The 22,238-nt window shown below is 41.8% G+C and overlaps 1 protein-coding gene across 2 annotated transcripts in view; it reads left to right on the forward strand.

Annotated features, from left to right (window-relative positions):
- The window catches only part of DENND5B (DENN domain containing 5B), a 115,246-nt gene that overhangs the window by 72,901 nt on the left and 20,107 nt on the right, over positions 1-22,238 (forward strand). Inside the window, exons 5-12 of one of the 2 annotated variants that reach the window (XM_086755182.1) lie at positions 1,751-2,287; positions 3,671-3,902; positions 4,718-4,804; positions 6,000-6,150; positions 16,773-16,866; positions 19,777-19,908; positions 20,708-20,860; positions 21,397-21,475. In XM_086755182.1, the coding sequence (XP_086611308.1) occupies positions 1,751-2,287; positions 3,671-3,902; positions 4,718-4,804; positions 6,000-6,150; positions 16,773-16,866; positions 19,777-19,908; positions 20,708-20,860; positions 21,397-21,475 (1,465 nt within the window). The remainder of the gene's footprint in view (positions 1-1,750; positions 2,288-3,670; positions 3,903-4,717; positions 4,805-5,999; positions 6,151-16,772; positions 16,867-19,776; positions 19,909-20,707; positions 20,861-21,396; positions 21,476-22,238) is intronic. The other variant, XM_086755183.1, reaches the window with a different exon arrangement.

Consider the following 22,238-nt stretch of genomic DNA (forward strand, 5'->3'; position numbering starts at 1 on the left):
TATTGAACAGGGAAGATCTGGAATCTCAAATTCCTCTAGACAATAAAAAATAGAAAATCCTTCGACATGCGAGCAGTGATGAAGTGCTCTTTGCTTCAGCGTTCCTTTATTGTTCAGGCCAGGGGGTAGCTTTTCAAGCTCTTGGTATAATTATAAGCCATTTGTTTGTTAGAGATAAAAATCCTAACAACTGTCCGTCATGCTGTCTTAAGGTTACTAATGTCTCTGCGTTAACTTTAATCATCAGATGTTTTTGAAGAGAGAAGTGAGACCAATTCCCCAAGGGTTTTCTGAATCCAAATCTCATTTGTCAAATTTTGTAAATGATATGCAGAGCTGAAATTAAAAAGCCTTTGAAATGAAATATTGATAGATAAGAAGACAGTCCCTGAGCTAAAGAACCATACTGATGCATGCCACAACTCTTTAATAGCTGTATAGTTAAATAAAGCAAATTGTTTTGTATGAAGAAATACTTTTCTTTGTACAGTCCAAATTTATTATGAAAAAGTGAACTGAAGGGATGCTTCTGCTTTACCGAATGATCCCCAATACCCTTTAAGGTATTTGTGTGAAAGGTGATTAATCTCAAGCATGTCCCTGAAATATCCAATATAGTATAACCATGTTTGTCATGCTGAAAATTAGCCTTTTCAGAAAAGGTGGAAAATGAGTCCTTTATGTTCACATAATATGAAGATTAGTCTACAGTGTTTGCTGAGAAGTAAAGGAGCAGTAAAAATGCCTTGGAGAAGGTGTAGGAGCTCTGGCAATGTCCAAGTCAGGCTAACAAAGACCTGCTGCTGCCCTGTGGGTTCCCGCGTCTCTCGTTGCACAGCTTTGTGCGAGAGTGAAACCCTTTGGAGTTCAGCATCTTGGGAATCTGACCTGGTTTAAGATTTTATTCAGCACAGTGCGCTCAGACAGAGAATTTCAGATGTAAGCCGCAGCTCAGAAGATCAATTACTGTTTTTCATTCTGCTATTATTCCTGAGGGTGCATTTGCAATGTAATTAATTTTTATGTAGGCTTCTTCTGTCCCCCCATTGACACTCCTAGTAAAAGTCTCTGCTCTGCTAGATTCATGTCTTCACTTAGCTTTAATCTTATGGTCTGAAATCCATCTCCATTCCTAGCAAAGCTGTCTAAGAGCACTCTCTTTAAATCTCGGGAAGAGGAATTGCCAAGATTAAAAGCCTCCATGGAAACAGGGGGTAGGCGGAGCCGGGAAAAAGGGCTTGACCTCCAGTGGACAAGGTGTATGTGATCCCAAAGGGTTTGCATGGGACCTTCTTTTGTAGCTTTACTTGTAGCAGCATCATCTTTCTCACTGAAACATTGTTTCTTGGTAGCAGAGCGACAGAGGCTTTTTAAGTTAAATCCTGGTAAAATAAACATGCCCTTGAGATGTGGTAATTCACACAAATAGTATTTATGTGGGCTGAGAAGTGGTGCTGCACGTTCTGCTTGCTGCTGTGTCCTTGGCTGATCTGGGAGGGGATATCAAATCTTTGTAGTGGGAAGTTTGGGATCTCCAAGTCCTGAGGGAACAGGAGAGGGCAGGAGGCTTTATTTGTTCGTTAAATCATTGCCATCCAATTGGCCCTCAGCTTTACTGAAGTCTGAAATGTCACCAGTCTCCTGCATGTGTGCCCTTCGGTCTGGAAGCACCCTGGGAAAATAGGGCTACATGGCAGAGGAGCCAATTCAGTGCTGAGTGTCCATTTTGAAACTTTTCTTTGTGTTTCAGGCAAACTTGTGCTTTGTAGACATAGATAACCATTTCATCGAGCTGCCAGAGGAATTCCCCCAGTTCCCCAACAAGCTGGAGTTTATCCAGGAAATCTCCGAGGTTCTCCTGCAGTTTGGGATCCCACCGGAGGGTAACCTGCACTGCAGCGACAGCGCCACGAAGCTCAAGAACCTGGTTCTTAGTGATTTGGTGAACGACAAGAAGAACGGGAACATCCCCAGCAATGCCCTCAACATGTACGAGCTGCTGAAAGGCAACGAGACAATCGCCCGCTTGCAAGCCCTCGCCAAAAGAACGGGTGTGACGATGGAGAAAATGACCATCACAGCTCCCCTCGCAGAGAAGGAGAAGGATGGGAAATTGCCGTGTGAGGAGGTGGAGCTGAGGGACTACAAACTGAATGTGCAGCTTCGCGAGGTTTTCGCCAACCGCTTCACGCAGATGTTTGCAGACTACGAGGCTTTCGTCATTCAAGCTGCCCCTGATATGGAGTCGTGGCTGACAAACAGGGAACAAATGCAAAACTTTGACAAAGTAAAGATAGCTGTGTATTCATTTTTCCATCTGAAAGTGCTTTTGGGAGGGGGAGAGAATAGCTATATTATGTATAAATGGCCTAGATACTCTTTTAATCTGCCATTCTTCATCTGCCTGACTGAGAGATTTGTCCATTTTGATTACGCAGGGCCAGATCGCCTGCCAAAGTAAATTGGTGCAGATCCACTGAGCCGGTCAGAGCCGTTCTGGCTTGCACAAACTGAGCTGGCAGACTTGTGCCCAGCTGATGGGGCTTCTCCTGTGGGTTTGGTGGGAGAGTAGCAATGGAAAGTGACTTTTTTTTACTTTCTTTCCTTTTTCTTTGAGAGGAGAGGTGCACACACAAGACAAGAAAAAAATCCAGTCTGTCATGTTTCTTAATCTCACAGTAGAGCTTTTTTTGTTAATGGGTAGTGTTGTTCTGTAGAGGCTTATCACATTGTTGTGGCAGAAAAGTACTGTTGTGACTCTGTTGTAGTGTGTACACAAGAGTGAAAAGAAAGCCCAGATTAGAAATTGGGCAATAAAGTGACTGTAGGAAGGAGAAGTGTTGGGAAGCTTGCACGGTTATTATTTCCAAGTGACTGTGCAAAATAGATAGCACTCAGCTGTCAGCTTTTTCGGATACAAGTCCTCCTCTAAGGAGAATGTTAGAGGGATAAATAGTCAGGAACAGACTAAATATTGATCTGAGTCAGTTTTTGATAAAAAAAAAAATGCCGCCATGCCTTTTGTTGGTCTTGTTTGTATTCAGGTGTTGAACAGTGCAGCATTCAAAAGGAGGGGGTTGTTTAGGCAATCTCTGCTACTACTGCGACAATAAAATGGGCTGTGGTAAGGTTAGGGTTTTCAAAGCTGAGTTTGAGACTCAGGCACACACGGTTTTAATTGGAAATTCCTGATTAATTGCCCTGCGTAACTTCACAAAAGAGCATTAGCTAAAAGAGCACTGTGCACCCCTTGATATGTATGACACCTTAATAAAGATCTGATCCCAAGCAGGGATGCACAGACCAGAGGTCCCAGGTGGGCACATGTCGTGGCGGTTGCCCAAGGCTCGTTTCTGTGGGTGGTAGCTGCAAGGCTGCTTTGAAAAAGCTGCCAGCACGGGCACTGCTTCAGTAACTCCATGTTCCCTTTACTCTGGCTGTCACAAAGCCTCCCCAGCTACTTATTTCTCACAGTTGTGACTGAAGAGGTGAGCCGCGAACCAAACCCCGTTGTAGATAGATTCACACCTCTTCCGAGAAGTGCTTTCGTGGTGGGGAAGGCTTGTTTAAGCCTTCCTGTTGGCTGCTGGATTGGTTCTCTACCGCAGGGTGGCTTGTCGTGTCAAAGCCGGGCAGGAACGTGGCACTAACGAGCTGTTCTGTATTTCAGGCTTCCTTCCTTTCGGACCAACCCGAGCCTTACCTCCCATTCCTTTCACACTTCATCGAAACACAGATGTTTGCAACCTTCATAGACAATAAGATAATCTCCCAGTGGGAAGAGAAGGACCCTTTTCTGCGAGTTTTTGACTCCCGAATTGAGAAAATAAGGCTGTATAATGTAAGGGCCCCTGCACTGCGGACTTCCAACTATCAGAAATGCAGCACTTTGAAAGAAGCAGGTATGTTCAGACGGGCTAGTAAAATATTCAAAAGTACAATGTCAGCCACAAAGAAATATAGGTCCTCAGTCTTCTCAGCATTGCAGCCGATGAGGAGGCCCTAGAGCTACCTGAGGAGGACTCAGCAGTGTCCTTATTTTCCCTAGGCAAAAACTTCAGCATGCTTTTAAACACCAAAACCAGCGAGAGCCTTTACCTTCCCTTTGAGCTCTCCTAGGCTGGTGCCTTTAATAAACAGAAACCAAAACACAGAGCTAGGGTTGCCATTTCTCATTTCAGGAAACTCCTGTTCCATTGCCAGGAGAGCTTTCCTTCACCGTGATGGTGGGACCAGCGCCAGCCACCCCAAGGAGCCGAGCCCCTGTGTCTGCTCCACTGGCCTTGTCTCCCCCTTCCTGTTAAAAGACCTTTTTCTGCCTTATGCCATTTGGTTAGAGCAGCGGGGGATGCTGGGGATGTGATCTCGCGTGGCGTATTTAGTAGCTCCAGCAGTAGATGCTCAGTGTTAACGAACAAGACACTGTGTACTGAAGACTTGGATTTTTTTTCCATTACAGTCACAGGATCCATTTTCAAATTATACTTGAGTTTCTTACTGTGCAAGTATTTATTTCATTTCCAAGTAACAGAGGGAAATTATACTCTTAAATTTGTTGGGACACATTAACGAACTGTGGCAAACACATTTCTCGTGGGGTTTTTTTGTTGTTGTTGATGTTATTCCTTCAGAGTGTTTTACTTGCTACAAATGGAACAGAAATAAAAATCTTTTGTCTGCTTAACTTTTTCTGTCTAACACCAATTCTAATTTGCAGGTCAGCTGTCTATTCAGCGTCTAGTTTTGGTAGATATTGTGGCACCGGAACCTCATTTTCTGTCTTGTGAAAAGCAGCGAACTGATAGTAATGCCGACTTTCCTTCATATTTACCATTCACATATGTGACCCTAGCACCGATCCAGCACCATTTTGTTTAACCTACTGTTTTCATAATCCTTCAGACCCTCTGACCCCACACTACCCAGTCCTTTTCTCCAAAATAAAACCAAAGTGATTGTTTTTTTATTTTTATTTTTTTAAGAGGGTGAAGGGGAAGCTACTAAGTTTCCAATGATAATGTATGTAAATCTTATGACAGTTTCTTTCCCATCACAGTTTGTAAAATAGGAAGTGAGTTCTGTGTTCTTGACAAATGGAAAATAGGTTTAGCTTCCACATTTTGCATATTTATTCACTAGTTGTGATATACTGACAAGAACAGGCCTAACTGTTAATGGATGCGCTATAAAGGGTTGAATATTAAAGCTGCTAATTAAATGCTGATGTCCCCAATACACCTCCCTTCCCCTCTCCTTCACAGTGCATCTGACTCAATGTTGAGAGGGTGACAGATTTTATTTTTATCCTGCTTGAGATTTGGGATTAAATCCTCACGTCCTTGAAGCAAACAACTGGACCGCATTAGTCTCAACGGAACTGAGATTCCCGGAGAGCCCCCTCTGGTCTTTCCATAGCCTCCCCTGTTTCCAAGCATCTGTTCATCTTCTCGATGCTGCTCAGGCCTTGCTACAGTTAGCTATGCTTTTTGAAGAGCTGTCATCCAGTAGTGGCATATCTAATTTTAGCAGGAGGATCGTTATAGGTGCCAGATGTTTGCAAAACTCAGGTATCACCCCCCCCACACCATGCATCTGCCCAGGGAGACGTATGGGGCAAAGCAAGGTGCCTGACCCCACAGAGAATTGCAGCCAGCTTCATAGGTCTCCATCCTGCCAAAGGAGCCTTAAAGCCAAACACCAAATTTCAGGGAAAGATTGGGCTGCTCTTGCTGATTCGTAACCAATCTCGTAGGCTCCCATAAATACCTGCTTGCTTCACAGCTAACTTTTGTGCCAATACTAGTTGCGTTGGGTGAAGAAACTAAAAGCAAAATAACAGCACGGGTGTTTTCTCACTTCTGTAAGTGTCAGATTTCTGGGTCACTATTTAACTTTTTAGAGCATTTTCAGGGATTGGAGCATGACCATTTCTGTTGTTGTAGGATGTGTCTTTCAGTGGTCAGTTAACACGGTTGTTCACCTGTGACTGTAACTTGCAGCCCAGTCCATTGAGCAGCGGCTGATGAAGATCGATCACACAGCCATCCACCCACACCTACTTGATATGAAGATTGGCCAAGGGAAATACGAACAAGGATTTTTCCCGAAGCTGCAATCGGATGTCTTGGCAACAGGGCCCACCAATAACAAGTAAGCATGGGTTTTATTTTCTGGATTTGAAAGCAGGTTTCTCACATAAAAGATTCACACCATTGGACAGAAGTCCTAATTTTGGATGGGTTCTGACCAGTCTAATGAACCCTGGCAACTCTTTCCAGTTCTGGTTTGTATGGGCTGTGATTTTTGAAGTTACAGCCATGATTTGGGTTATGTCAGAAAGCGTTATCTCTGGTTTCGGGAAGATTCCTTAGTACTATTTTCTGTTGAGCGGTAAGTACTGTGTCTTCTCATACATATTTTCAGTTTTGTCATTACCATAATAAATTTAAAATTAATTTATTAGCTGTTTTGCACCAAATAGGATAATTTGGAAACCTGATCCAAAATTCAGATTCTGAAAGAAATTTTGGTATTGAAAGCTCCAAACCATTGTGCAGAATGAAACTAATGGCCATTCTGTTCCTCTGTCTTCTTGAGCTGTTATTACGTGACCCAAAATTTTTATGGCTCTCTTTCAGTTTCCATGTTGGAATAACCTGGAAGAATAAGTTGGTGAGGGTAGAAAGTATGTGGTTCTGTACCTGGGTTTCTCTTCTGAGTCTATAAGGTTCTGTAGGGCACTTTGATATGAAGGTAGGGGTACCTACAGCTGTGGAATTGAGCATGTCATTACATAGCTATGTTACCTAATGTAAAATAAGAACCTGGACTACTGATATTTGTACATTTATACTGTTATATTATAAGTAAGTGCTGTGAATTACTTTTTTTTTTCTTTCTTCCCTCAACACCCAAGAATGAGGGAGGGTTTCTCATCCTTCAAAAATTGAATATTTGTGTATCAATGATTACTACTTCATTAAATTATTGACTCAAGCCCTCGCTTCCAGTTTCTGTAGTAAGTCAAAATGTGGGAGCAGAGAGAAATCTGAGAGCTCCAAAAGCTGCGATTGTCCAGATGTTAAAGTTAGCTCTTGTTTTAGACAAGAGCGGGTACACACGCTGTTCTGAGCTCTTGGATGAGATGCCCACTCAATTCTATTTATACGCCTTTTGTGCACCCTAGTGCTAGCTAATCCCTTTTTAATAACCTACTAGGCATAAGACTTGCAAATGATAACATAAGATATCCTTAATCATCAAATGTTTAAAGAATTGCAATTCTTTAAAAGAAATTTAAAAATAAATAAAAGGAGGCATGTATATTTTAAAGTTCCTTTGCAGTCTTGTTGCAAACCAAGACGAAAGTTTACAGGTAATGCTCCCTTGAGGAATGGAGGATTTCTTCGTCTTGTAGGATGCTGTGTTTAGCAGTCTACCTCTTACCCTTATGGTGGGTTTCAGTTTTACAGTGTTAGCAACAGTGTAAGCGTGCCCAGCCTGCCTGAAGTTGTTTATGTCTTCTGGCTCTATTGCAGAATCTTAGTGAATCTATGAATAAGCATCAAATTAAAAATAGTTTTCCTTATGCTTTTTGAGATGCTTCTGTTAGATTGGTACCTATTCTAAAAAGTGACTGACTCCTGAGTGATAATTTTGATTTAAGTAGCTGGTTTTGGTCTTCAAATTGCAGCATTTTTCAGAATTTGTAAGTACCAAAATCCCATTACTTACTGCAAAGCGGTGTCAAAGTGACAAATGCTTGGAATTCCTCCAGCTGTATATTGCCAAAAAGGCTTGTAATTGGAAAATCTCAAGACCATCTGTTTGTATCTTTCTGCTTCCTGCCTTTTTATGTGAGCAGCTGAGAGGACTCTCTCATTTAAGACATGTAATTCTGCTGAATTTACACCCACATGTAAAAAAGATAGCCTTTTCACGCTCTGTAAATACATCATAATTCTTTTGACCATAAAATCAATTGAACTATAGCCCTCCATCAATTTGAATCTCCCAGTGTATACTTCTTGGGGGTCTGTTATGCTTGCATACGGAACTGGGCCTTTGCGTGTGGGGATGGGGGAAGAGAATATTTCAGCTGCATTCCCAGGCACTTCACATGTAGCTATTGTGTGTGTTCATAAAGTTAATGCAAAGGATATTGCTATGTAGATCAGAATTACTTTTGCAGACTTCAGTACTACATAGCAAGTTTTGTCCCGAGTGTTGTAAGGAAGTGCGATTGCAGGAGGAAAAAAAATATAAAATCATTGCCATGCTACAGTCAATTGTTGTTGGACAGTAGCAAATAAGCCAATTCAAAGCTGTTTTAATGAAAACCTGTCCCCACTGATCAGCAGTCAGATTGTTATTGCTTCCCTTTCTGAACAGATAAACTAACAAGTATATAGCTAAAGCTCATAATGTTATCTAGTTACTCCTTTCCTGTAGCCAGGCAGAGCACTGCTGGCTGTTTTATGTGTAAGAAATATAAAGCAAAGACCAAGCACTTTAGTCCTTGATCCTTTACGTGATCCCAGAAAATCACATTGCCTAGACAGGCAGAAATTGTGTTTGGAAGAGGTGTCTGGCTCTTGTTTGCTGGGCATGGAGAGAGAGGGGCTTGGGGACGGAGGGAGGGTTGACAGTCATACTGGATCACTTCCACTTAAACGCAGCTGGAAACAAGTGTTGGTCACGTTACCATGTGTAAGTGTTAAACCACCAAAGTCTGTCACAGAAGCAAAGTCTAATGACGTTTCATCTGTCAGCCTGTGGCCGTGCTCGGCAGCATGCTTTGCTGCACTTCTGCCATTCTGTTGCCTCCTCCCACTTCCCCCCAAGGGGTCCTCTAAAACACCAGACAAGGGGGTGATCTGGTGCTCCCCGAGCCCTAGCCGGTGTCATGTTTCTTGCTGCTTTCTCTCATCCACTTGGTCATTTGTGGGTTTGGAGAGCCTCCTTTTTACATTTGCTCCTATTCTGGCCAGACTGCAGGTGCATGCTTCGTGTCATTAGGGTTTGTCTTTACCTCTTCTCTTGTGGTGGTACAGAAACGTTGACTTCTTCAGCTAAGCAAGAACTTCATTGAAAACACCAAACTGCACTTTACTGAAAAGAAATGAAAAGTTGAAAACAAACAAATTTTTAAAACAATAACAAAAAGCCCAAACAAACAAACAAAAAAATGCCCAAACTCCCACCTCCATAGAACTGAAGAAGAGGCTCCCAGGTATGCAGTTTCCCTAATCACCTTTTTTTACCAAAACTGCCAGAACATGGAAAGACGTTAGCTGCAGAATATGTAGACCTAAACTTAAGCAAAAGATAACTATTGTATCCAAATATTTCTAAACTATTTCTAATGGTTTTAAAAGAAACATTATTTTTCTGTAAAGAAAAGGGCAATTCATCCCAGCTAACAGCAATTAAAAAAAAAAAAAAAAAAAACCCAAACCAAAACAAAAAAAAACCCAAACAAAACAAAGAAAAATATTCCAAGCCACCCCACCCAGTTCTCTCCTCTTTCCCATCAGGCAGCAAAGTCCCACCTGAGAGAGGGACTCCCTCTGCACTCCTTGTCTTCAGTACATCCCCCACTTCATGGGAAAACCTTCTGAATCTACAGAGAGCAGCTGCAGCTTCCTCTGGGTTCAGAAACAGCCCGTACATGCTGCTCTAACCTCATAAAGCAGTGGCTTCTGCATAAGTCCTCCTAGAAAGTGTCCCAGGAGAAAACAGGCTGCAGTCCCTTGGGCAGTTTGTCTGTTTATCTGGAAATGAGCAGTGGTTTCCGGAGTCCTCCTTTCCTTTTTCAAACCCCAGCACCATATTGTGGTTTTGTCATGTTCCCCTCTTCCTTCCCTGCGTGCATTCTCTGCCAGGCTTTTGAAATTGTAGCTGGGACTCCACTGGCTGATGCGTTTGCAATGATCCAGGAAAGGAATTTGAATGACAAAAAGCCAAGATACGTAAACACTTCATGGTTTTTGATTAGCTAATTGTTAAATTAGGGTGAATATGCTTAGAGTGCAAAATTAAAACAATGAAACAAGCTGTGTTTTCAATCTAATTGATTACCTTGTAGCTTAATTTGTACTAAGAAGCTCGATAAATGAGATTAAATGTTGCAGAGGAAAACACTGATTGCACATCAAGCCTGGGAATATATTTGCATTTTGGCAATTTGTAGTGAACGTCTGCAAAGAACAACTGAACAGATTTATTTATTTTGGTTTTCAAACAAAGGTTTTGTTTTGTTACACCTTTACAAAATGGCTTAAATTATCCATTTTTGCCTTTCTCTTTGTTTAGCCCTGGTTGTCCCATTTTCCTCCTTGCTTCCTCCCCGGACCAGCCTGTTTCCTCTTTCCTGCTCTGGCCACTTCTCTCTCCTGAGCCCTCTCACTTGCATCCCGGCTTCCTGTGAGCTTTGTGCTCCTGCCTGTCCTCACTGTCCTACCTGCCCTGCAGCGATCCTCAAAGGAGGGTGCAGTCCAAGTCTTCAAGCACAGATCCTGCTGTACTCGGCCTCCTGACCGCGGGCTTCAGCTATGTGATATGTTGTTTTTACCCATAAGGCAGACTTCAGAAGTATTTGTTTGCATTCTCCAGGCATTTGTTCCTTTGCTGTGTTTTGCTGACCTCACCACTGTGTCAGGATTTATTTGTAAAAATCATACATTAGGAGTGCACGAAATTGGTTCATTTTTGTGCTCCCGTTTATGGCACAGCTTGTATGGGCACTGTCCTGTGGCCTCCATCACCAGCTCCTCCTCCAAGTTGTGAACTGCCCAGGGTTTATCCCCCTGCTGCTCTGGTTCTCCTCATTTTTAAATAGGACTACTGCTTTCTGATTCACTAACATGAACGTTGTTTGATGTTATTGAAGAAGATACATATAATGCAAAGTGGTTGCTGAATCCCTGTATGATGATAGCATTCATTCTCATTTTAACTAAACAAATTTTAAAAATGGGAGACGGTCTGTCTTTTGTACCGAAAGTGCTTCATATTATATGTGCTTTTTCTACCTCCCTACATGTTGGGTACTATTTTAAGGCTGGCCATCTTTAATGAAGCTTTTTAAGAAAGAAAAAAAAAAAAAACCCCAACAACAAACAAACAAGCCAGGCAATTGCATTTTCAAGTAGTATAAAGTAACATCTCTGCAGTGCATTCACATCAGCGAGAAATGAGTCAGCGATGAGCCATCCACACAACACTGATGTTATTTAAGCTTTGCAAGTAGTAAAAGCTCACCTTTTAAGTATGAAAAATCTCAAACAAGTAGTTACTATACATTAGGTAATCTAGTATAGCAAACCACGGACAGGTGCAATGAAAATATTAACTACTTATAGTCAAATACATTAATTTTTGAGAATAAAATGTGACTACATTTGACAATCTGTGCTTAAAAATGGTTCTTGAAATAGGAACTGTGTGCTGTGAGGACTTGGAACCTGATGGGTGAGCCTCCTGCATGCCGATCCTCTGCTCAGCTGCTGCGAGGCAGTTAAAAGGGCAATTAACTTACTTCAGTTAATACATCATTTTAAAATAGCGATGTAGGATTAAAGTTCATGGGGAAAAATGTATGTCGACTCCTTCCACCCTCTATTATAGTTACTCTCCCCTGAAGAGTATGGCTGTCTCAAGGGAGTTTGCAAATTAAATACCACTTAGAAAAGTGGTTTGTCAGGGCTTAAGGAGTGATGCTGGCAACTTGCTACCACTGTTCCTTAGAGAGGATGGCGGTTGTGGGTACCACACTTTTAAATTGCTTCTTTTCGTTTAATCTGATGAGACAGCCTGTCAGTGCAAGACCGCTCTCTGCAAGGCATTTTGCTCGGTTTTGTCCACCCGATCAGCAGTTTAAAAGCTTTCCTGTTCAGCCCACCAGCAGAGGCGGAAAAGGTGCGTTAGTCTCTATTTGAGCTTTCGTCCTCCTGACCATGGAGCAGTGTGCGCAGAACAGATTCACAGTGCAGAACCCCTGCCCTGTCAGCCCACCCATACTTCTGACCCCAAGCAGATGATGTGCACAGTCCATGTGTATTTAATGTGCGCAGGATGCGTACGTGCTTTAGGGGGATTTGCTGGAGGGCGTAGCGTAGTACAGCTCCGTGCTAATTTATGAACACAGAAATGCAGGGAGATAACTCCTCTGATGGAAGTAGGTAAAAGAGGTATTGCCATGATTTGCAGAGCTGAATAGCAGTCTGCCTCAGGAAATGGTCTATATAAGGAGATTTAGGTTCTGTCCTACAGACGAGTGCATTTGTCTCCCTCCTTCTCTCTATTATTACTGTAAATAGATTGTAAATTACGACAGTGATTTTTGTGGTCATGGCAATATTGGTTAAATCCATCTGTGAATGAAGATTTCTAGCAGTATGTTGCATGTGTTGCAGTATATATCCTGCCTGTTACACTCATGTCTGGTTTGGGTAGACATCATTTCTTCATTTATCCATGGAGCTTTAAAAAGCGGCGCGGGGGGAAAAGGTAGCGGGAGAGAGAAAAAGATGTGTGCATGGTTGCAGTGGTGTGAGGCTGCTGTTTTGCTAGATTGGTTTCTGACAGTCCAGCTTTGATGCTGACTGTCTTACCATTTTTATTACAGAAATTATGCATCACAGGTTAAGTATCGTCTTTTCCAAGTGTCACATTTACGTTTCCTACAACCTCTGCAAACCTCTTTCTATGCTTGTTGAGTCTAATTTGACCTTAAACAACATCAAGACTTTACTGTCTTAATGTTAAAAGGGTCTTAGTTGGAGGTGTCTTCAGCTCATTTCTCAGTATTGAACAGAGCGCAGTCTTCCCTGGTCCCTCCTCTGAAGTGTCACTGCTGTTTTGCAGTCCCTGGAGGTGAAGAGCATTCATCTTTGGATGTGGGAGTCAGATACAAGCTTTTTTTCCTTTCTTCATATGGGCGGCTCGTACATGGGCTGTCCGCATCACAGCACCTGAGTTGTGGCTGCTTTGTCCCCAGAGACTTGGTGCTTGTAGCAATGCCTCCACTGTGAGGAATAAATGAAATACACTAGTACTCCGTGCTCACGGCTCCATAGGCACAAAATAAAGGGGGAGGAAAAGCCTTTTTTTTTGGGTTAGGGAGCACTTGGGCATCATCTAGGCTAGTCAGCAGCGCTATGTATGCTCCCAGGTGCCAGGCGGCTCAGGTTTCGTCCTCCCAAGGCAGGGACCAGCCAGGAGAGCTTGGTCTCCTTTGACACCCACTCCACAGGGACATGGGCAGTAGTGGTTTAGCTGAAAAGCCCGCGAGTAAAGGCTGGAATCAAGCAGGCATTTGCCCACATGAGTACAGCTTTCCTCACTGCTTTGGCAGTGCCAGGGCTGAGGTGTGAATTAGGCAGCAGCTGATGGCAGCGCCAGAAGAGGCACCCGCATGGGATTTCGGCAACCCAAGGGAGGTGTGGCCACTGGGGAGGGCTTTTATTCTCTCTTAGAATCTCTTTCTAGAGACCGAAGGGAAAGGAGGAGTAGCTTAAAATGCAGTCTCTGATGTTGAGGGGAGAGGGAATGGTTTTTGTAATACTGAAGTATTATTTTTCGAAAATTCTATGTGGCCCAGTAAAGAAAAGGCTTTAAAAGATTTAGCTGCTTAATCCTGCTTATCTGCTGTTAGATCTTCACAAAATCTCCTGGAGAGATTCAGAGCAGCATCTGAATGCACAGACCTCACCCAGCGCTCTGACAGCTCCCTTTCTTAGCTTAGAGTTTGGGGAGAGGGAGCGTGCAGCTTGTTGCCTGTGGAATTGCTCCAGCTAACGAGCAGCAGTCTCTTTTTTTTTTTTTCCCTTTTTTTTTTTTTTTTTTCCCTCCATAAACAGCCAATGATATTTATGTTTGCATGATGAAAATACTCAAATAGTTCTGATTAATAATCTGGAGAATGGTCTGTGCCTTCTCCCAAATGGAGTACGGGGCTGGAATTAACTGAAAACGCTTTAATGATGGTGTATTACTTGTAATTATTTTGTGGCTTTTATTCTATTTTCACCTTCGGTGAGACATGTTTCCTCAAAGGACACTTATAGCAATTCTTATATCTTGCAGTAACTGCAGAAATGCAGGTGGAGAGGGATCAAAGCTTTGTCTAGAATTCAGAAAATATCTCATAAATTGGAGCAGAAAAATATTATATGGATAATAGTTGATCTGTAACTTAACTTTCCAATGTATTATTGGCATTCTACCATGTGAAATGCAAGTTAGTACCGTACTTACAATAAATGGAAGCTCTCCAGAGCCAGGTAGCTAGTTACTTTTTACATCTGCTTTCCTCTGTTCGAGGGGGTTGTTTTTTTCTGCTGTGTTTCTACTTGTTGAAATTATTAAAATGTAGGAGTTTATTTCCCCCTCTCAGTCATCTAATGAGGTGTTGGGTGTTGCTTCTGAAAAAAAGAAGTGGTGACTTATTAAACTCACAGGCTGTATATTTTAAAGACTTCTGAGGAGATGCAGAGACACCTATGTCAGTAATGTATTCCTCTGAGAAGGGATCCGCGTTTGCTGTGCAGACACCTATTGGCTGTTCTGTTTAGTTGCTAGAGTCTTGAGGCGACATTGCTTTAAAAATAAATTTCTTGTGATATGGGATGGCGAGGTGATGAACCATAATTGCATACAGACCTAGATGTTTTTCTTCCTTTGTACTTGTTTTCTTGACATTATTTGGGAGGTAGCAAGGGACTTTGCTTTGACCATGTAAATGATAGTTCCTGTGACATTTTTCCCTTTTTACCTGTGCAGTTAGCCAGACTTTGGTCTTTGGTTGCTTGACTGGAGGAATTGGAGGAGATAGTTAGGTACATGTATGCAGTCCTCTCTGGAAACAGGAGGATTTGGTTACCGGGGTCAAATCCCTGCACTTCGCTTGGGTCTCCATGCGCATTGCCGACGGCTTGCTGGACATGTTGGGACCCAAGTCCAGCTCTGCACAAGGGTTTCCTCCTCCAGGCATGCATCTTACTACATGATGACAGCTGAAACTCCTTGTCCAAATACTTGAGATCCCAGGTCCTATTTGTATATGCTCCTGTTTGGAGTGCACACAGAAGTAGATGAGTTGGGGATCTGGAGACTGCTGTCCTCACCAATACCACTGGCATGGAGAAGCTCTCCAAGCACATGCTTCTGTCTTTGATGTGAGCATGTCCAGGTTACCTTCTGTATAGATCTATCAAAGGCAGAGAACCCAAATCCCCAGGGAGCTCTGCCTGTTGATCACAGCTCCTATAGAAAAAGCCATCTCACAGCAGTTGTTCTGGTGTGGTGCCCAGCATGGACACTTCAATCTGGAGTAGAGGGGCTAGGATGGAGACAGGTTTTGGAGAGTCCCTTTGATTCAAGTATTAAGGTTGGGGAGTGTGGCGTCTTGTTTTGCTGGTGGGTTTTTTCTTTTTCTTTCTTATTTTTCTTCCAGATTTAGGTTATCCCTTCAAATTCGGCCAGGCAGTTTCCTCCCATAGGTAGAGCCTTGTTCGTACATTCCACACAGCACCAGAGCTGGAGCGCTGCCCTAGGCAGGCTTTGTGTTCTACTTCACCTTGGTTTTGCTCTTTAACTTCTGAGTGCAGGAGAGGGGCAGAACAAATGATTTCATGAAGCAACTGTAAGGCTGTACACTTAAAGGCTTTTTAAAATTTTACTGTATTTGAAAGATATTTTAAATTTTAATTAACATAACCACAGTAATTAAGTAATATCACTCTGAAGGTGTAACCTTCATGTGCATCAATATACTTATTTTTAATGCTTGATAGGCTGCTTTATACAGTGTTATTTCAGCTTTCTTTTATAAATAATGTATTAACTTATTTATTCTCTGCACCAGTTGAGCATTTTTGCTTTCAAGGATTTGACAGAAGGCTACAGTATTATTAGAAACTCTACAATCAGACTAGAAATTCCACAGGACAGAGTTATCTTGGTTTGTGTTTTGTTATTGTATCTGGTATAAAGGAGTTTGGACACTTGGGAGCTTTAAGGTTGCTCAGTTTCAAACCAGGTTACCAAGTGGCTGCTTTCTGCCAGCAGCTTCAGATGAGAAAAAATTCAGCTGGACATATATGAACATGTAGGAAAAAACTACAGGCTTTCTGTGGTATTTAGAAACTCAATGCCAAAAAAAAAAAAAAAAAAGATACGATGAAGACAGCAATATGATTAATCGCAGGGATGTCAATACTGTTTATAGCCTTTAGGCATAGGTGCACCCAATGTCACATCAGTTACTATCACAGTGAGAAGGGTCTCTGAAACAATTCCTAGAAGGACCACTAAGTGGAGAAAGCAGAAGTACCACCTCTCACAAAAGAGGAAATTTTAGAAGTTGTTACTCAAAATACATCGTTGTATTTTGTTTGTTCCTATAGACATAATTTTTATCAAAATTCAGTAAATGTGGCAAACAAGGGCATTGTTGGGTAACTAAGTACAACAGTTTGGTGGCATCAATGATCTGTGTCTCAGGTAACATAAAAGCTCTCATTGGAGACCTTGGCAGGCAGGAGGCATGTTTCCATCAGGGCTTTTGTCCCTTGGGTGCACACTGGCCTGTCACCCGCCGGGCAGTTTCCCACGGGGAGGTCAGGCACCAGCTTGGACCCATGTCTCCTGCAACGTCCAAGTTTGTGCTTTTGCTTCTCCTGCTGCAGGATGTCCTCTGACTCCTGATTCAGCCTTTCCTTCCCAGTATTTTCCACTCATGTGTGTCTTCCCTCTCTCTGACTTCACAGCCGCTGGGCCAGTCGCAGCACAACCACACAGCGGAGGAAAGACCGCCTGCGGCAGCACTCAGAGCACATCGGGCTGGACAACGATTTGAGGGAGGTAGGTGGCATCATCTGCAGGTGGCACGAGCTTGTGGTCCAGGACATGCAATGTAAACAAACAGTGTGTTGCTACTTTGGGCAGCGTTGTTGCTACCGTAAAGTTTGTGTGGGTCTCTGCAACCATTTCATTTAGATGCTGCTTCTCACAGATGCCCGTATATGTTGTACAACTTCAAAGCACACAACAGAAATAAAAAGTTTTTATTATTTTGGAATAAGATATCCCCTTTGTCATCAGTCAAATGCCTGATATGCTAATATAGACCCCAGTCATGTAACCACAATGAAGAGAGCAGAGCCCTGGTGCCTGCCTGGGTGGCGAATGAGGCTGGACTTTATTATTTTTTAAAGGAATTTTTTCTCTCTCTTACGTAGATTCCTGACATGAGTAAGCCTATTTGAAAGGTTAAGACTTTTGGAGCCTTTTAGTGCCTAAAGCTTGGAAACTCCCGTGCATCTTGTAAATGTCAGTCGCATACACTCATTTCTTTCCCATCATTTCAGTTTCTCGTCCTTTGTTAAGTATTTTCTGCCATATTTTTCCATTGATGTCCATGTGCTTCTTTTGTATGTCACTAGCAAAAATAAAACATTCATGCTGTTTTGCGTTAAGTCTTGCCTAATAATGTTGGCCAGTGTTGGCATTTGCACTCCAACAAAACTCAAACGAGTGGACTCTTGAACTGCAGCTTCGAACGATGTTTCATGGAAACACAGCAAAACAGCGCTTGCACATGTCTGTTGCTATTTTTGCTACCGTGGCTTTGCAAGTATATTTTAAACGTTGCCTCGTGTATATCTCAGCAGAGCCTTTTCAATACTTTGTCATGTATTTACTTTCTTCTTTTTTTTTTTGGCTGTGGATCATATGCATGCTTCTTTTGCTTTGTCTTCTCTTTCTTTCTGGTTATTCTGCCATTGGGGCATCTGCCTCCTCTTAGCCATCGGAGGAGCTTTTGCTTCGTCAGAACTCAATGGCCTTCTGGGAGTGGGATCAGGGACCACCCCCTCCTGCACGGCCTCCTAAAAAATCCTTCTCAGAATGCTGCCTGGTATGTTTTAGTTTTTCATGTTGAAAGCTGCTTTTGAGATGTTGTTAGCGTGAGGAACCACTGTCTTCGCTGCGTCTCAAACCTCTCCCGTTCTTGTAGAGTATGAGCACGTCCCTGTAGCACTTGAAAGTGTGGTTATAATCAGAAAAGTAGCTCTGGGCTTCTGCATCAGCTCCCTGGCAAACATGATGGCTCCAAGGCTGAAAGGCAATAATTTTGTTTTGCTTCTTTTTTTGCACATTGCTTGCCTATCAATTCAGCTTACGGTGTCAAATCCAAAACGTACTGCTTTCTGACTGCTGGATCGTCACATCCTGGTGTGGAAGAGGGTGGTGGTGTGTGGATGCTGATGAACAGGCCAAGGGCAGTCAATTGGATCTTTCGTCCCATCCTCATTCTTCACTTGAACTTATAAGAGTTGATAATTTTTGAATTTTTATTTTGGTATAGTAACAAGCTATACAATGAATGAAGTAAGGTTATCCATGTTTAGTACTCTTCAGACTATGACCACACTTTGCATTTTATTTATCCCTTTACTTTAAAAAAAAAATACTAGATTTCCTAATTATATATTCCCTGTATTACTTTTTCACAGTTTTCGTTGCTACTTTTTGCACTGAGTTAGATGGAAGTCACTTGTGAGATTGCTTGCTGAATAACACGCTTTCATCATCTGTGATTTTTTTTTTTTTATTCCCACGTGTAATATTTCAACTATTTTTAAGTCCTTACCATAGCAGTGAAACTGTAATTACATAGCTGAGTAGTTTTGTTGAATACAGCTTTCCATGACAGAACCTGATGTTCTTGTCTGACCTGTGGGACTGATGCTCATGTCTGAATTTTGTATCAAAAAAATCCAGATGTGTCAGAAAAACTGTACTCCTCTGTTACCAAAAAAAAAAAAAAGTGAGCAATTTCAATTAATTTCAAAGTTCTTGGATTTTTTTTACTCTTTTTAACAAAAACTTCATAAATAAGGCTTGTTGGACAATTTTTTGATAGGCTTCATATTTGCACACCTAAATGCGGCTAACTTCTTAGCTCTGCTCAGCACATAGCCCTCACTGATGTTGGGGGCAGATGACTCTTTGTTGATAGGTTTGGGGGTTTTCCTTAACAAAAAAACCCCAAACAATTAAAACAACCCCCTTTACGATAAGGCAATGCAGCAGGAAGGTCTAAAAGTCTTTTACTATAGCTTGGATCTCCTTTTAAAGTTTTTGTCCATACTTCTCAATTACCACCCCACAGTAAAAACATGAATGATCCTAAATGTCAGTTTTGTTTAAAATGAGCTTCACTTGTAGTTAAGAGGCTAATGGAGAATAAAATCAAGCCTGACTTTTCCCACATAAACCATCCAAATTAAAAGTAATGGATTAAATCTTTCTCCTTCATTAAGTGTATTTCTGCTTTTTATAATTTCTTTTCAAAGGTTTTTTTTTAATTTGTGTGTATTCTGATCACAAATTAGACAAATGGTTTTTATTTTTTTTAAGTGAGAATCGAATAACAATGAAAATAAACTTGGTATTTTTACTTTATTGCCGAGTGAAGGTATCACACTTTTATTCACTTGCTGTGGCTAAGTTTGTGCTACTGGCTAACAGCACAGGTCACTAGCTAATGTTGACTATTTTGGTTCCATGCAGGAAAATATCTTGCTTTTTTCACTTTCAAAAGGGAGCATTACACTTCTCCAGCCTGACACCTAAGCTTCAGACAAGTCATTATGTTTTTCCTAGATTAACGCTAGCTCATTCCTTTTTACCAGCATTTGCTTGCCTAGGATTAGGATGAGGAGAATCCCTCTGGCTTGTAAAATCTAAAATTATTCTGTTTATTTTTAGAAATACATGCAGGAGGCAAGGAGTTTAGGAAAAAATTTAAGGCAGCCGAAACTCTCAGACCTCTCTCCAGCTGTGATTGCGCAGACCAACTGGAAATTTGTGGAAGGGTTACTGAAGGAATGTCGTATGAAGGTAGGTCATCCCCCATGTGCTCTCCCCTTGCTTACACTGAGCCTAAATAGCATTTGCAGGTGGTGTCCTAAAGTCCTTCACAGCTGGAACAGCATTGATCTGTTGGCCTACCAGGGTATTGCAGGGTGGATGTCCCTTTAGTGTTTTACTTTTCAACTACTGGAAAAGAAAGAAATGTATTATCACTCTTCTTTTTATGCAGTGACAGTTTGTGAAATAAGTAAAAAGTACAGGAAGGAGAATCAGCATGATCAGACATCTTGGGCAGGATTTCCTTTAATTGTTTGTATGTAGATGTAGCCTAAACATAACGGGCTCGAGACCCTCAGTCCAAAGGGAAGCATTCAGCATGTGCAACTGCTGTGCTTGTTTATGCAGAGCAAGTGAAGTATAGTGGTTTCTAATATTAAAGAATAGCCATGGAAATATAACTTCTTTGTGTCAGTTGCAGTTGGTGGTATGGTGTATTTATTACCTGAGTTGTAAACTTTAATAGCTGTAACAAGACAAATGCTGAAAATGTTCTAGCTCTGTACTCTGGTTTTGATACTGGTTGGTAATAGATCAACAGCGTAGGAATAAGACAATAGATAAGGGGTATGGAAATAGGACCGTATGGAACAATCATGCCAACTTTTTTGTTAATTATTATTTTTCATTTACAATATCTATAGAGAGATTTGAAGTTTCTCTGGTCATTTTTTATGGTCTCTAGATCAAGCATGTTTAAGTAAACTCATCTATAAATTCTGTCCCTTGTTGGATAACGTTCTTAGAAACTTTTTTTTTTTTTTTTTAGACTAAACGTATGTTGGTAGAGAAGATGGGCCATGAAGCAGTTGAGCTGGGCCATGGGGAAGCCAACATAACAGGTCTGGAGGAAAATACGTTGATTGCCAGTCTCTGTGATCTGCTAGAAAGAATCTGGAGCCATGGCCTGCAGGTCAAGCAGGTTGGTAACTGGAAACTGAGGACTTTGCATGTACGGTATTTGCTAAATACTGAATGCCATCTCTGCCTTTTAAGCTGCTACTCAGTGGTGTCATTCCAACATAAAGTGGGAGGTATCTTTGGACTCAGAGTCCCTGGTTCGTATGTTGTGAGGGCTTGGGGAATTTCAAGGGTTTGGGTTTTGGGCGGGGGTGGTTTATTTTTTCTTTTTTCTTTTTTTTTTTTCTTTTTTTATTTGAGGGGTACCTCTGGAAATTGCAATGGTGTCAATAAACCAGATGTGTTTGGTTTCTTCTCTTTCAACCTTCAGAAGGGAAACCCAGGGAGAGGACAAAGAAACAAGGCGGGTGGTGTGACTGCTAGGTCAGTGGGATGGTCCTCTCCTCTTGAGGTTTCATGGCCTGAGAGAGAAGGATTGATTGTCACTACTGAACGTTTTACACACTGAAATGCCATCCCGTTATTTTGCCATGTTCATTGGCCTCTTTTCTTTTGCCTGATTTATTTAAAGCTACGTACTACATATCCAATTTTCAGGGGAAATCTGCTTTGTGGTCCCATTTACTTCAGTACCAGGAGAGAGAAGAGAAGCAAGAGCATAGTGCAGAGTCCCCAGGTGAGTACTCAGTAGCTGACTCCATGAAGGGTCCATCACAGCAAATGAACTCAGGCCTGGGAAAGAACAGTGTAACCACACAAAACTCATGCAGGATTTTCAGTGTATTTTCTTGCTAATATCACATTTACATTTTGAGATCTTTCATAATCATTATGAAATGCCTTGATGTCTGGACAAAATAGATTGACATCGTTGGAGGCATATTATCCCTGTCTAGCAAATCACTTGATGTCTCTGCGCTACCTTCATTTCCTTTTAATCAGCATTAAGTGAGGTGTGAGAAGCAGTGCTTCTGCAAGAGATGATTTCTGAAGTAGCTGAAGGTGTGGAGCTTGTGGCTAAGACAGCTGACATTTAGAGCATAATCTCTCTCTCAGATCCCAATGTGAATAACTCCATGTTCAATAAATATTCATACTAGTGGACTGTACAATTCAGAAGTTGTGTAATTTCTATCCATCAGTCTAGGTGCTCAGTTTATGCTTTGGTTTGGCCCTTGACAATCACTAAATTACTTCTGTGTTGTGAGAAAGGTTGGGTTTCTGACAACCTTGAGATCTCCATGCCCACAGGCTGCTGCTGTGTATTGTAGTAAAAGTCTCTGAACTTCAGTGGGTCATCTTCTAAGGATTTTGCAGTCCTCCACATCCTGCAGATAGGAACTTGTATGGTCAGTCCTCAAAGATACATCTATGGACAAACTAGTCTCACTCATAAAAAGGCTTTTTAATAAGCTTCAGTGAGTAATGCACTAAGCAAT

Source organism: Chlamydotis macqueenii, chromosome 1 (genome assembly GCF_036417535.1).
Source record: "Chlamydotis macqueenii isolate bChlMac1 chromosome 1, bChlMac1.mat, whole genome shotgun sequence".
Lineage (NCBI taxonomy): Eukaryota > Metazoa > Chordata > Aves > Otidiformes > Otididae > Chlamydotis > Chlamydotis macqueenii.